This window comes from Lissotriton vulgaris, chromosome 5, assembly GCF_964263255.1.
Source record: "Lissotriton vulgaris chromosome 5, aLisVul1.2, whole genome shotgun sequence".
Lineage (NCBI taxonomy): Eukaryota > Metazoa > Chordata > Amphibia > Caudata > Salamandridae > Lissotriton > Lissotriton vulgaris.
Genome location: NC_141693.1, coordinates 252,193,415 through 252,205,985, shown reverse-complemented (window position 1 = coordinate 252,205,985; position 12,571 = coordinate 252,193,415). Strand labels below are relative to the sequence as shown.

Genomic DNA, 12,571 nt, shown 5'->3' with positions numbered 1-12,571 from the left:
AATCGACAACAGTCCTCAAAGCCCTATAGGGGAAAGTCATCCTATCGGGGATCCACTACCAAACGCCAATGACTTTCGTCCTCCCCAAAGTGTTGAGGTTGAATCTCTCTGTTTTATTCTCAGTGGTCCTACATCACTTCGGACCACTGGGTTTTGGATAAGCCTGGGCGTAGTTCGCGTAGTGGGGCTACGCGGAGCTAGGCAAAGTGGGCAAAAAGCTACGCCCACCCGCACACTCCGCGTAGCCCCACTACGCGCCACCTGCCTCCCTCCCGCCCTCTCTAAATCCCCCCCTTAAAGTGTAAAATGGCATAAAAGTAAGTTTAAATCACTTACCTGGTCCGCGGCGCATCCCGGGGCTCCCTCTTCTATTTTGCTGCACGTCGTCAATCCCAATGCGCATGCGCGGCAGCCCGCGCATGCGCATTTGTCACGAGAAATGCGCATGCGCGGGCGGCCGCGCATGCGCATTGGGATTGACGGCGTGCAGCAAAATAGAAGAGGGAGCCCCGGGATGCCCGGCGGATCAAGTAAGTGATTTAAACTTACTTTTATGCCATTTTACACTTTAAGGGGGGGATTTAGAGAGGGCGGGAGGGAGGCGGGTGGCGGCCAGCTACGCACCGTCTGCGGAGCGTGCGTAGTGCTGGCAGATACGCATGCTACGCAAAATGCGTAGGAACCAGCACTACGCGCACTCCGTGTACGGAGCGTAGCTGCCCGCCCAGGGTTAGTTTTGGACATTGTGCTGAAAGGTCATACCTTAGAGTTCGTCAAGATTCCTCCTCATACTCCACCGTCTAGCCCGACTCCTCCCCATCTCAAGGAGCTTTACCATCAAGTCCGTCTTCTTGTTCAGAAAGGTGCAGTCAAAGTGGTTCCAGTGTCTCAGAGAGCGGTTTTTACTCTAATTTCTTCCTCATACTCAAGAAGACGGGAGATTGGCGACCAATTCTGGATTTGAGGGCTCTCAACAGATACCTAAAGAGACAATCTTTCCGCATGCTGACACTACTGGAGATTCTGCGTCTTCTGGCCAGCGGGGATTTCATGACCACCATAGACCTTCAGGATGCATACTTTCATGTCCCAATTCTCCAACAGCATCGAAAGTACCTGCGCTTCAGGGTGGGGCAGACAGATTATCAGTTCAAGGTGTTGTCTTTCGGACTCCGCTCCGCCCCTCGTGCGTTCACGAAGGTGTTGGCTCCTGTGGTGGCTCACCTACGCCTCCGAGGCGTCCAAATTTTTCCATACTTGGACGATTGCCTCCTCAAGTCTCAATCACGCCATCAACTGAGCCGAGACACTAGTCTTTGTCAAAATGTGTTTTAATCCCTCGGCTTAGCCATCAATGTCGACAAGTCACAGTTTGCACCAGCGCAAACCAGGAATTTCTTGGGAGCGATCTTAGACACAATGCTTTCAAAGGCGTACGTTTCACAGGAACGACAACAGAAAATCCTCCGCCTGGTGTCTCATTTGATCAAGGCAGTCCGTTTCTGTCTGGACATTAAAGTCATTTCTGGGGATTGCATCATCTTGTATTGCACTGATCCCACATTGCAGACTGCGGACACGTCCCATTCAAGAGGAACTGGACGTATAGTGGCGTCAGGTCTCCGGATCTTTCAACGACCAAGTGGCTGTTACAGCTCGCATGAGAAAGGGTCTGTGCTGGTGGGCACAGCCGACCAACCTGGCAACTGGAACATCCTTCCGCGTCAACGCGCCAGATCTCACGCTCACAACGGATGCCTCTCTGGACGGCTGGGGTGCTCAACTTCAAGGTCTCTCCATCAAGGGCAAATGGTCTCCACCCCAACGCTCTTGGCATATCAACAGTCTAGAGTTGATGGCGATCTTTCTGGGACTCAAGTCGTTTCTTCCTGTAATTCAAGGGGAGTCAGTGCTTATTCAAATGGACAATACCACCAGCGTGCACTATGTGAACAAGCAGGGAGGGACCAAGTCTCAACGCTTGTCTGGACTGGCTCAGTTGATTTGGGATTGGGCTCTCCGTCATCAGATAACCTTGACGGCGGTGCATCTGCCGGGCGTTTCAAACATCCTGGCAGACTCCCTCAGCAGGTCCACATCGTCGGCACACAAATGGGAGCTGCATCAACCGACTCTGGATCTTGTGTTTCACTAATTGAGTCGCCCATCTCTAGACCTCTTTGCGACACCAGAGAATCGGAAATGCCCGTCTTACGCAAGCTGGCATCCCCGCCCAGGATCGTGCGGGAATGCCCTTTTGATCGATTGGTGCGATCTATTCGCTTATGCCTTTCCGCCGATCCCGTTAGTACCACGGATGCTGTGCAAGATGCGGAGGCAGCCCTGCCACATTCTATTGATGGCCCCTCGATGGCCCAGACAGGAGTGGTTCTCGGAGTTGATCCTTCTGTCCCAGTGCGAGCCCATTCCTCTTCATCCTCGTCCACACCTTCTGACGATGGACAGGGGCCAGGTTTGCCATCTGGATCCATCCACTCTACAATTGTCGGCATGGAACCTGAGCACCTTGAGTTCGCAAACTTAAATATCTCGCAAGACTGCAGAGAGATCCTCGCTCATGCTAGGGCTCCGTCTACCATCAAAACTTACAAACTCAAGTGGAAGAGATTTTGTCATTGGTGCTTGGCAGCAAATGTCCATCCAATCCATTCTACTCCGGAGCAGCTTCTTCTGTTCTTCTCGAGTCTAGCTCAATCTGGACTCTCGCATGCTACCTTGAGAGTTTTCCTAGCTGCAATCGCTCGCTTCCGGCAAGATGGCTCCTCCTCCCTCTGCTCGTCCAGGATTATCCGCCAGTTTTTCAAAGGACTTTTCCGGAAGTTCCCGCCTATTTGGCGCCCTCCTCCACCGTGGCATCTCAATGTTGTTCAGTCGCAACTTGTGAAATCACCATTTGAGCCCATCCATAGAGCGGACATTAAGTTCCTCACCTGGAAGGTTGTTCTTCTTCTTGCTCTGACCTCATCTTGTCGTGTGAGTGACCTCCACGCCTTTACTATCAAACACCCATATCATCAATTCAAACCTGACGGCGTGGTGCTTCGCACCAACCCATCTTTCCTACCCAAGGTGCCTACGGACTTTCATCTAAATAAACCTGTGTTCTTGAAAACTTTCTTCGCTGAGCCCAAGTCTCCGGCTGAACAGCGATTGCATTCCTTGGACATCAAACAATGCCTTAAATTTTACATTAGTAGAACTGCCTCCTTCCGCAGGTCCGACCCACTGTTCATTGCTTATGGACGACTGCGTCAGGGGCATCCAGTTACCAAACCAACGATTGCCCGTTGGATTTCTTCGGCCATTGCCTTCTGCCATCAACAGGCTGGCAAGCCTTTGCAGTCTTCGGTGAGGGCTCATTCTACAAGGGCTATGTCTTCATCCACTGCCCTGTTTGCTGGTGTGCCACTTCATCAATTCTGCCGTGCAGAGACATGGTCCAGCAGGCACACCTTCACCAAGCATTACTGCTTGGACGCCATCAATGAGGCGGATACCGCAGTGGGACAGGCAGTACTTCCTCATCTTTTCAAATAAGGTGAGCCTCTGTTCCCGCCTCCTTTTTATTTTTTCAATGATTGCTATTTAAGCTTCCATGACTGTATTATTACTGTCTTCGAGCTTTTCCATGCTGTGCTTACCAATCTCTTTGGAGGTTACTGCTCTCTATTCTATTCAAGCATGTGAATCTATGAAAGACACCCCTAATACTTGAGAAGAACTATTGTTACTTGCCTGTAAACAGGTGGTTCACCAGTATTGGTGTCTTTCATAGATTCACATGCGACCCACCCTCCTCCCCTCAGAGGCTCTCTTCACCTCATGCACTCTGGGTCACTTTGGTGCTCCGAAAATCTGAGGGCTTGAGCTTCTGAGGAGAAGGTTCTAGAGGGTGCTGGCGCCTGATTGGCTGTAGTTTGGACTAACATAATGACAGTGATATGTTACAAGTGTTTTCTTTCTCCATCATGCATTCCTATGGAGGAATTGTTTTAGAGGTTTTAGTTATGTATTTACTTCTAGTTTTTCTTATGTTAAGTTCTCACATACATATATTTTTTAGCATGTATTGCTATTGTATGTACCGTGGGACTCCCACTTCGACGACTGGGAATATTCAAGCATGTGAATCTATGAAAGACACCAATACTGGAGAACTACCTTTTTACAGGTAAGTAACAATTGTTCATCTTACCAACCTGTGTTCATTATACATCATAGTTTTCTTCTTTAAATTGGAGTTGAACTCTCTCTCACTTGCATATTAAGCATCATTGCCAGCTGCAATGTATCCCTTTCCAATCTACTTCAATAGCATATACCGCACCTTACTTTTAATACATTCTCTTTCAATGGCATTTTACAACTTGTTGCAGTCATTCATTAAGTAGGGGGTATTATTAACTATTACCTGCTATGTTTGCTTTATTGTTGAGTATTGAGCACTGTGTTCTGTCTGTTGTTGAAATATCTGGTGCTGCTCGTGACTTTTGCCTCCCTAGTTGCTTAGACAAATTGTCTGATTGTGCCTTGGGACTAGAATGAGTTGCTTTAGCACCAGACCTGTCCTGGGTTTAACTTTCTCATTCTTACATTTCTCTACAGTGAATGCAGAAAATCCCAGCTCATTGACCTGAAGAAGGAAGGATACTGGGGGACTCTGATGGACACGGTGCAGCCAGACATCGTAGTGACAGACTGGTAAGTTGAATCTGCATTATTCTGGAGTTCGGGGGGCTCTTTGGGTGCTATGGGGCCCCTATGGAACTGTTTGAGTGGAAGGGCTATGATTGAGCTGATGAGTGGGAAGGCATCCCTTGGAATGGTGATGGGGAAGGACTCTGATAAGATTGAGGACCACATCAAACTGGTGAGTGAAACTTCCATTGCACTGTTGAATTGGTTCCTCTGTCGTGTATATGTGTTTGTGAACATTGATTAGTGAATGGAAGCTCCATGATTTTGATTAGTCAGAAAGCCTCTATTGCACGTCTGAGCTGGTGCTTCTATTGAATGAGCGAGTGAGAGCATCTATGGACTTACAAGTTGAAGCCTTTATTACACCAATGACTGAAAGGCCCCAATCTCATTGGTAGAAGCATGGCATGGAAGCTTTTTGGCAGGAGGTTTTAACATGAGATTAACATTTCAGTTTCTAGGGTGGGAGGACCAGTTATATAGCTGAACCTCAATTGCTTCTTGGCATGCATCTTAATTACTTTTGCAAGGCCCACCATCACCTACAGCCCCCTTTTCGAATTGATATATTTTATGTATTCTTCTAAATGTTCTGTGGTCTTTTTTCAAAGAAATATCGGGAAAAACCATCAAGAGACCCATCCATGGGAAGTGTGTACTATGGGAATGCTGTGAGCCAGTCAGCAGCCAGTCAGTCAATGTTTGAAAGTAAAGACAAAGCAGGGTACCTAGATCATTTACGCCAAACAGCTTGTCCGCACTCCCTGGTCACAGAACTTCAAAATTAAATATTTCCCTCTGCATTGCTTATTGAGAATATGTCCGCTTCAGTGAAAGGTGTGACTCCTTTTCGACATAGTGTCTGTCTAGGCAGTCTGCTTCGCTCCAAATAAAGCTTTGTCTCCAATTCAAGATGTCTATTTTATTCCGTATAGCTCAGCAGCGTATAGGTGCATGATATTTGTCAGACTGGTTGGTAACATTGCTTGTGGTCTCAATCTTGGGGTTGGTTCTAATCATCTTTTGGTTTTGAACTGTAAGTTAGTAGTTCCGTGCCATGCCCAAAGCTTCAACCCACATTAGGACTTCTCCCTGCCTCTTTCTGTTGAACTGTGAAGCAGTGCTTGCTCATCTTGTGTGCTTGCATTGATCCTTTAAGATTTGTTGCCTAGCCTTCTCTACTAGTTTGGTCCAGAGACCAGAAGTTGCATACCTTGCCTCCTGCCTTAAAACCTTAGTGGGCGTGGGGGGTAGATAGAGAGAAAGAGAGAGAATGTTTAAGTTCTCATATAATGTTGTAATGACCTGATAATTCTGCCAATCACCAGGGCATACTTACCTTATCCCCTCTCGGGACCCAAAAGGATATAACACTTCACAATACTTACCCAAGAAAGGACTAATACTAATATCTATACATATATGGCAGTAGCCGGGGAGCTTGCAAACAGCAACAACAACACAAGAATCAATACCAGTGACGACAACAACAACAACCTGGGAAAACAACGCCACTCAGTAAAACAACGCAAGAAACCAAGGGCCACAAGGTAACAACATACCACAGGGTTCGAAAACACAACACAGTACCAAGGGCCACAGGGTAACAACAATGCGAAACAAAGCCCACCCTGGTGGGACTGAATAAACACTGCACGCTCCTAACAATGCGTCGGGTGGATTACTTATCAGTTTTGGCTTCCCTGGATGAGAGCGGGGACATCCTTCTCTCTACAACTGCCTACAGGAGGGGAAACTTACCATCCTTCCGATGCTACAGCATTTGAGTCAGAAGGGCCCTGACCTCCCATCCCAAGGAAACACAGGCAAATAGTGATATACTCTGGGGTTTCTTCATTACATAATGATAGAAGGACAAAAGAAAGAAATTACTACTATGTCACGATAGGCCTTCCTAACATCAATCCCTAAGCAATTGCTAAATGCAATTAGGAGTTACATATACAGAACTTATATGTAAATCAGTATATAACCTAAAAATAGGAGACAATAGTTAGATAAGAACAGTTAGGAAATAAGAGTTAGTGGAACACCTCACCAAGTTTCTACACATCCCGCTTCCACTTCGCCAGAGGGAAGCCCGTTTCTCCAGCCGAATCAGGATTCTCTGCTCCACTGTCACAGCTGCATGTCTGCACCATGATGGGCTTCCAGTGGTCGAGACCCGAACACCCCCTTTAGTACAAGTGGAAACGTTGGTCGAAGCTTCTAGCAAGCCTCGCCCCCTGTTCCCATTGGATTCCGTACCAATACGCGCCAAGGCCACAGCATCAGCTAGCTATGCGTTTGTTATGACTCCGGGGCAGAGCGGGCACATTCCTCCAACAAGAACCGGTTCCTACTAACATACAAAGTGCGGAAAACAAGTGAGAAGTAAAACAGAAAAGCTTAGAAGATGACGACAGCTTAGAAAATGGAGTCGCTTAAGCATAGGCCACTATTCCTGCAAAGAGTCCGGATTAGTATGCAAGATGGCATTAGAGTATGCCAAAGCCAATAGGTAAGCCCTGCCTTTGAGCAAGATACAGTCAGACACAGAAAGAACATTATCGAGTCTTACTAGTTCGTATTATGCAGGCCTACACAGCATTATATTAGAGCTAAATATACTGAGATGGTAGTGGGCAACGGTCATAATCGAGCCGTTTTCACACAAAATGGCTCAATCACTACAAATGTGTAAATGGGTCTAACACTATTTCTAAATGTTATTTTCACTGATTGATGAAAATGTCATTTTTTCTTTTTTCTTTATTTTTATTGAGCAGAGCAAAATAGTCATAACAAAAAACAGTTATCAACAGGAAGTTTAACTTACACTTTTCAATATAAAACCTGTTCGCTATACATAACAAGTATTGGCATAGCCAATAGGTCTCGCCTTTGGGGCCTTATAAGTGTATAGGCAGAGCTATTGACTTTGCCGATGTGTTTAAGCTGTGCTGTAGAGAAGTGTGGCTGCTTTGCAGCCTGCAAAAAAGTTTTAGTAAAAAAGTGCCACTTTAGTGATGCTGTGCTGGCTCTGCGTGATGCTGTTCGGGCCCTGCGTGATGCTGTTCGGGCCCTACGTGATGCTGTTCGGGCCCTGCGTGATGCTGTTCGGGCCCTGCGTGATGCTGTTCGGGCCCTGCGTGATGCTGTTCGGGCCCTGCGTGATGTTCTTCGGGCCCTGCGTGATGCTGTGCTGGCCCTGAGTGATGCTGTGCTGGCCCTGAGTGATGCTGTGCTGGCCCTGAGTGATGCTGTGCTGGCCCTGAGTGATGCTGTGCTGGCCCTGAGTGATGCAGTGCTGCCGCTGAGTGATGCTGTGCTGCCGCTGAGTGATGCTGTGCTGCCGCTGAGTGATGCTGTGCTGCCGCTGAGTGATGCTGTGCTGCCGCTGAGTGATGCTGTGCTGCCGCTGAGTGATGCTGTGCTGCCGCTGAGTGATGCGGTGGTGGTGCTAAGTGATGCGGTGGTGGTGCTGAGTGATGCGGTGGTGGTGCTGAGTGATGCGGTGGTGGCCTTGATTGATGCTGTGGTGGCCTTGAGTGATGCTGTGGTGACCTTGAGTGATGCTGCTGTGGTGCTGAGTGATGCTGCTGTGGTGCTGAGTGATGCTGCTGTGGTGCTGAGTGATGCTGCTGTGGTGCTGAGTGATGCTGCTGTGGTGCTGAGTGATGCTTCTGTGGTGCTGAGTGATGCTGCGGTGGTGCTGAGTAATGCTGCGGTGGTGCTGAGTAATGCTGCGGTGGTGCTGAGTGATGCTGCGGTGGTGCTGAGTGATGCTGCGGTGGTGCTGAGTGATGCTGCGGTGGTGCTGAGTGATGCTGCGGTGGTGCTGAGTGATGCTGCGGTGGTGCTGAGTGATGCTGCCGTCGTGCTTAGTGATGCTGGGGCGGTGCTGAGCGATGCGGTGGCGGTGCTGAGCGATGCGGTGCTGAGCGATGCGGTGGCGGTGCTGAGCGATGCGGTGGCGGTGCTGAGCGATGCGGTGGCGGTGCTGAGCGATGCGGTGGCGTTGCTGAGCGATGCGGTGGCGTTGCTGAGCGATGCGGTGGCAACGATGAGCGATGCGGTGGCGGCGCTGAGCGATGCGGCGCTGAGCGATGCGGTGCTGGCGCTGAGCGATGCGGTGCTGGCCCTGAGCGATGCTGTGCTGGCCCTGAGCGATGCTGTGCTGGCCCTGAGCGATGCTGTGCTGGCCCTGAGCGATGCTGTGCTGGCCCTGCGCGATGCTGTGCTGGCCCTGCGCGATGCTGTGCTGGCCCTGCGCGATGCTGTGCTGGCCCTGCGCGATGCTGTGCTGGCCCTGCGCGATGCTGTGCTGGCCCTGCGCGATGCTGTGCTGGCCCTGCGCGATGCTGTGCTGGTCCTGAGTGATGCTGTGGTTTGTGCTGGCGGATGCTGTGGTGGCCCTGAGTGATATTGCTGTGGCCTGAGTGATATTGCTGTGGCCTGAGTGATATTGCTGTGGCCTGAGTGATATTGCTGTGGCCTGAGTGATATTGCTGTGGCCTGAGTGATATTGCTGTGGCCTGAGTGATATTGCTGTGGCCTGAGTGATATTGCTGTGGCCTGAGTGATATTGCTGTGGCCTGAGTGATATTGCTGTGGCCTGAGTGATATTGCTGTGGCCTGAGTGATATTGCTGTGGCCTGAGTGATACTGTGGTGGTGCAGAGTGATGCTGCCGTTATGCAGTGTCTTTGCTAGTTACAGTGGGTAGAAGAGGGGTAGAGAAGTAGAAGTGGGTAGAAGGGGTAGAAGAGGGGTAGAAGAGGGGTAGAGGGGTAGAAGAGAGGTAGAGGGGTAGTAGGGGGTAAAAGAGGTGTAAATGAGGGGTACTAGAGGGGTAGAAGTGGGGTAGAGGGGTTTAGGGGTAGTAGAGGGGTAGAAGAGGGGCAGAGGTGTAGATGGTTAGAGGAGTAGAAGAGGGGTAGAGGGGTAGTAGAGGGGACGAAGATGTGTAGAGGGGTAGAAGAGAGGTAGAGAGGGGTAGAAGAGAGGTAGAGAGGGGTAGAAGAGAGGTAGAGGGGTTGAAGTGAGGTAGAGGGGTTGAAGTGAGGTAGAGGGGTTGAAGTGAGGTAGAGGGGTTGAAGTGAGGTAGAGGGGTTGAAGTGAGGTAGAGGGGTTGATGTGAGGTAGAGGGGTTGAAGTGAGGTAGAGGGGTTGAAGTGAGGTAGAGGGGTTGAAGTGAGGTAGAGGGGTTGAAGTGAGGTAGAGGGGTTGAAAAGTGGTAGAGGGGTAGAAGAGTAGAAGAGGGGTAGAAGAGTAGAAGCGGGGTAGAGGCAGAAGAGGGATAGACGAGGGGTAGAGGGGTAGTATAGAGGTAGATGGGTAGTAGAGGGGTAGGACAGGGGTAGTAGAGGGGTAGAAGAGGGGAAGGGGTAGAAGAGGGATAGAGGGGTATTAGAGGGTTTGCAGAGGGGTAGAAGAGGGTTGGAGGGGTAGAGGTGTAGATGGGTAGAGGGATATTAGAGGGGTAGAAGAGGGGGTAGATGGGTAGAAGAGGGGTAGAAAAGGGGTAGACCTGCTGACCTTTAGAAAACTCCTCAAGACCTGGCTTTCTGAGCAGCAGCAGCATCCCCCACCCCAGCGCCTTGAGACCCTCACGGGTGAGTAGTGCACTTTACAAATGATATGATTGATTGATTGATTTAGTAGAGGGGTAATAGAGGGGTTGAGGGGTAGAAGAGGGGTAGAAGGGTAGAAGAGCGATGGCGGGTTAGAAGAGGGGTAGAAGGGGTAGAAGAGTAGAAGAGACAGTAGGGTTGCTGCACATATCAAGAATACCAGCACTTCGCAGCAGGGTTGCTGCATATATCATTAAGTATATCAGTAGTTCACAGCATGGCAGCTACACTAATACTAACCGTTGCAGCTGTGCAGGTACGGGCTTTAGTAGCCGCAGGGTGGTAGGGAGGTTTCTTGGGACCTTTGCTTCTTTGTCACATTAATTGATTTAATTGCTATTTGTGGCCTTCTTAACTTTGATATGAGACTGGAAGATCCCTGCACAGAAGCTAATAACAACCAGAAAGGGAAAGGCATACCTAGCTAAAGGATGAGGCCTATTGGTTCCAAAGAAGGCAATCTTTGTGACCGAGAGAGAGAGCAGAAAAAATGAAAATTGGACAAAAATCAGAAGAGAGAGGGGAAAACAAGCGAGTGAGAGGAAAATTAAAAAACATATAAGCAATAACCGAAGTTAATAAGGAAAGATAATACTTTTGAATGGAAAAAAAATGAAGCAGAAAAAGCAAGCAAAATAGAAGAAAGGCAATGAAAGTAAGATAAAGCCTATAAAAAGAAAATGTAATATTTAAGAAGGGAGAACTAAAGAATTAGAAAGCTGCAAACAAAAGATAAGACGATGAAAGCCAGAGAGGAGAAAAGGAATAAAAGATGAGAGATGAAACGATGGAAGGAGAGGTGGGAAGAAAGTGGAATGACATGCAATCTAGGATACAGAATGAAAAAGAAATAAGTAAAGAAATAAAAAACAGTAATACTGGAAAAAGTGGCGGCTGTACTTATGAATAGTAAATGCACTTCGCAGCAGGGCTGTTTCATTAATAGTGAACAGTACAAGCACTTCGCAGCAGAGATACAGAATTAATATAGAACACTACAAGCACTTGACAGCAGGAATGCTTTACTTATATTGAACGGTACAAACACTTTATAGCAGGGCTGCTGTATTTATACTGAACCATACAGGCACTTTTCAACAGGGCTGCTGCACTTATCGTTAAGATTATCAGCATTCACAGCAGTGCAGATATGTTTAGGACTTCCAACACTTTATTAAAGAAGGTCTGTCGTATTTATAATTACGTGTACTAGCAATTCATAGATGGACTGCTGTACAAATAAATAAAAACACCAGCACTCCATGGAAGGCCTGTCATGTTTAAGAAGGCCGAATCTCACTTTACACACACAGCGCGTTGTAATGGGTAGTAAGCGCGATTTAAATACAATTGCAAAACAATACAACATTTCACAGCAGGTCTATGCATATGTCTGTGAGGAAACAGCAAAGCGGCTGCGAAAGTGAAAGAGCCTGAATAAAGCTGACGAGAAGGGATGGGGGAGTGCAAGCAGAGGGGCCATTAGAACAAGGCTTAATGAGATAAGATAGACAGATTGTGGCTGCGCGCGTTCACGCGCACATGCAAACAAGCTTTAATCGAGGAAAAACTTGTGGGTAGCACTTCGAAAAGCCCCTTACTAAAAGTCGAGCAGCAGCGCATGAGCTGCGCTAGGCTCGACCTAAAATACCACCATGGATTAAAAAGCAAGAAATAGAAAAAAAAGCATGTTATAAGAATAATCTGGCTACATCCTGACAATTTAGAAGTGTGCAAATCTTGCATGATGAAGTGCTAAAGTGCTACAATACCCAATAAGACCCATAATTGACTAATTAGAACCTGAACTCTTAGCTTAAAACCACCATAGATTAAATACAAGTAGATAGCTAAAATTATATTACAACTATAATCCAGCTGTACCCTCAATTTTTTGGGCAATGTTAGAGTCAATATCACGTCTATTTACAAGGGTTAAAATTGTATTTTATTTTTCTTCAGATAATGGTGTTAAAGTGCTAAAGTGTTATGGTACCCAGGCAGACCCACAAACTACTTTTTACTGACATATAACCAGCAGGAATTAAAGTAAAAATTGAAATAATTGAAACTATAATCTGGTCATTTATTTAAGATTTCTAAAAAGAGCTTTGGTCAGAAATCCCTTCTTTTTCTGGTTATGCATATCAAGCATAATAAAGTGTAAGGTGCGGAAATTCCAAAGTACTGAAGTGCCAAAATCTATAAAATTTCTGT

General features: G+C 47.7%; 2 protein-coding genes across 2 annotated transcripts in view; both read left to right on the top strand.

Annotated features, from left to right (window-relative positions):
* Nucleotides 1-12,571, top strand: part of LOC147710629 (F-box only protein 6-like) — a 200,623-nt gene that overhangs the window by 65,584 nt on the left and 122,468 nt on the right. Inside the window, exon 3 of the mRNA XM_086921311.1 lies at nt 4,627-4,722. Within this exon, the coding sequence (XP_086777437.1) occupies nt 4,627-4,722 (96 nt within the window). The remainder of the gene's footprint in view (nt 1-4,626; nt 4,723-12,571) is intronic.
* LOC147710630 (uncharacterized) lies at nt 4,808-12,337 on the top strand. The gene is made up of 4 exons (XM_086922510.1): nt 4,808-4,891; nt 5,331-5,443; nt 7,957-8,875; nt 12,317-12,337. The coding sequence occupies exons 1-4, from the start codon at nt 4,808-4,810 to the stop codon at nt 12,335-12,337; spliced, it is 1,137 nt and encodes a 378-aa protein (XP_086778636.1).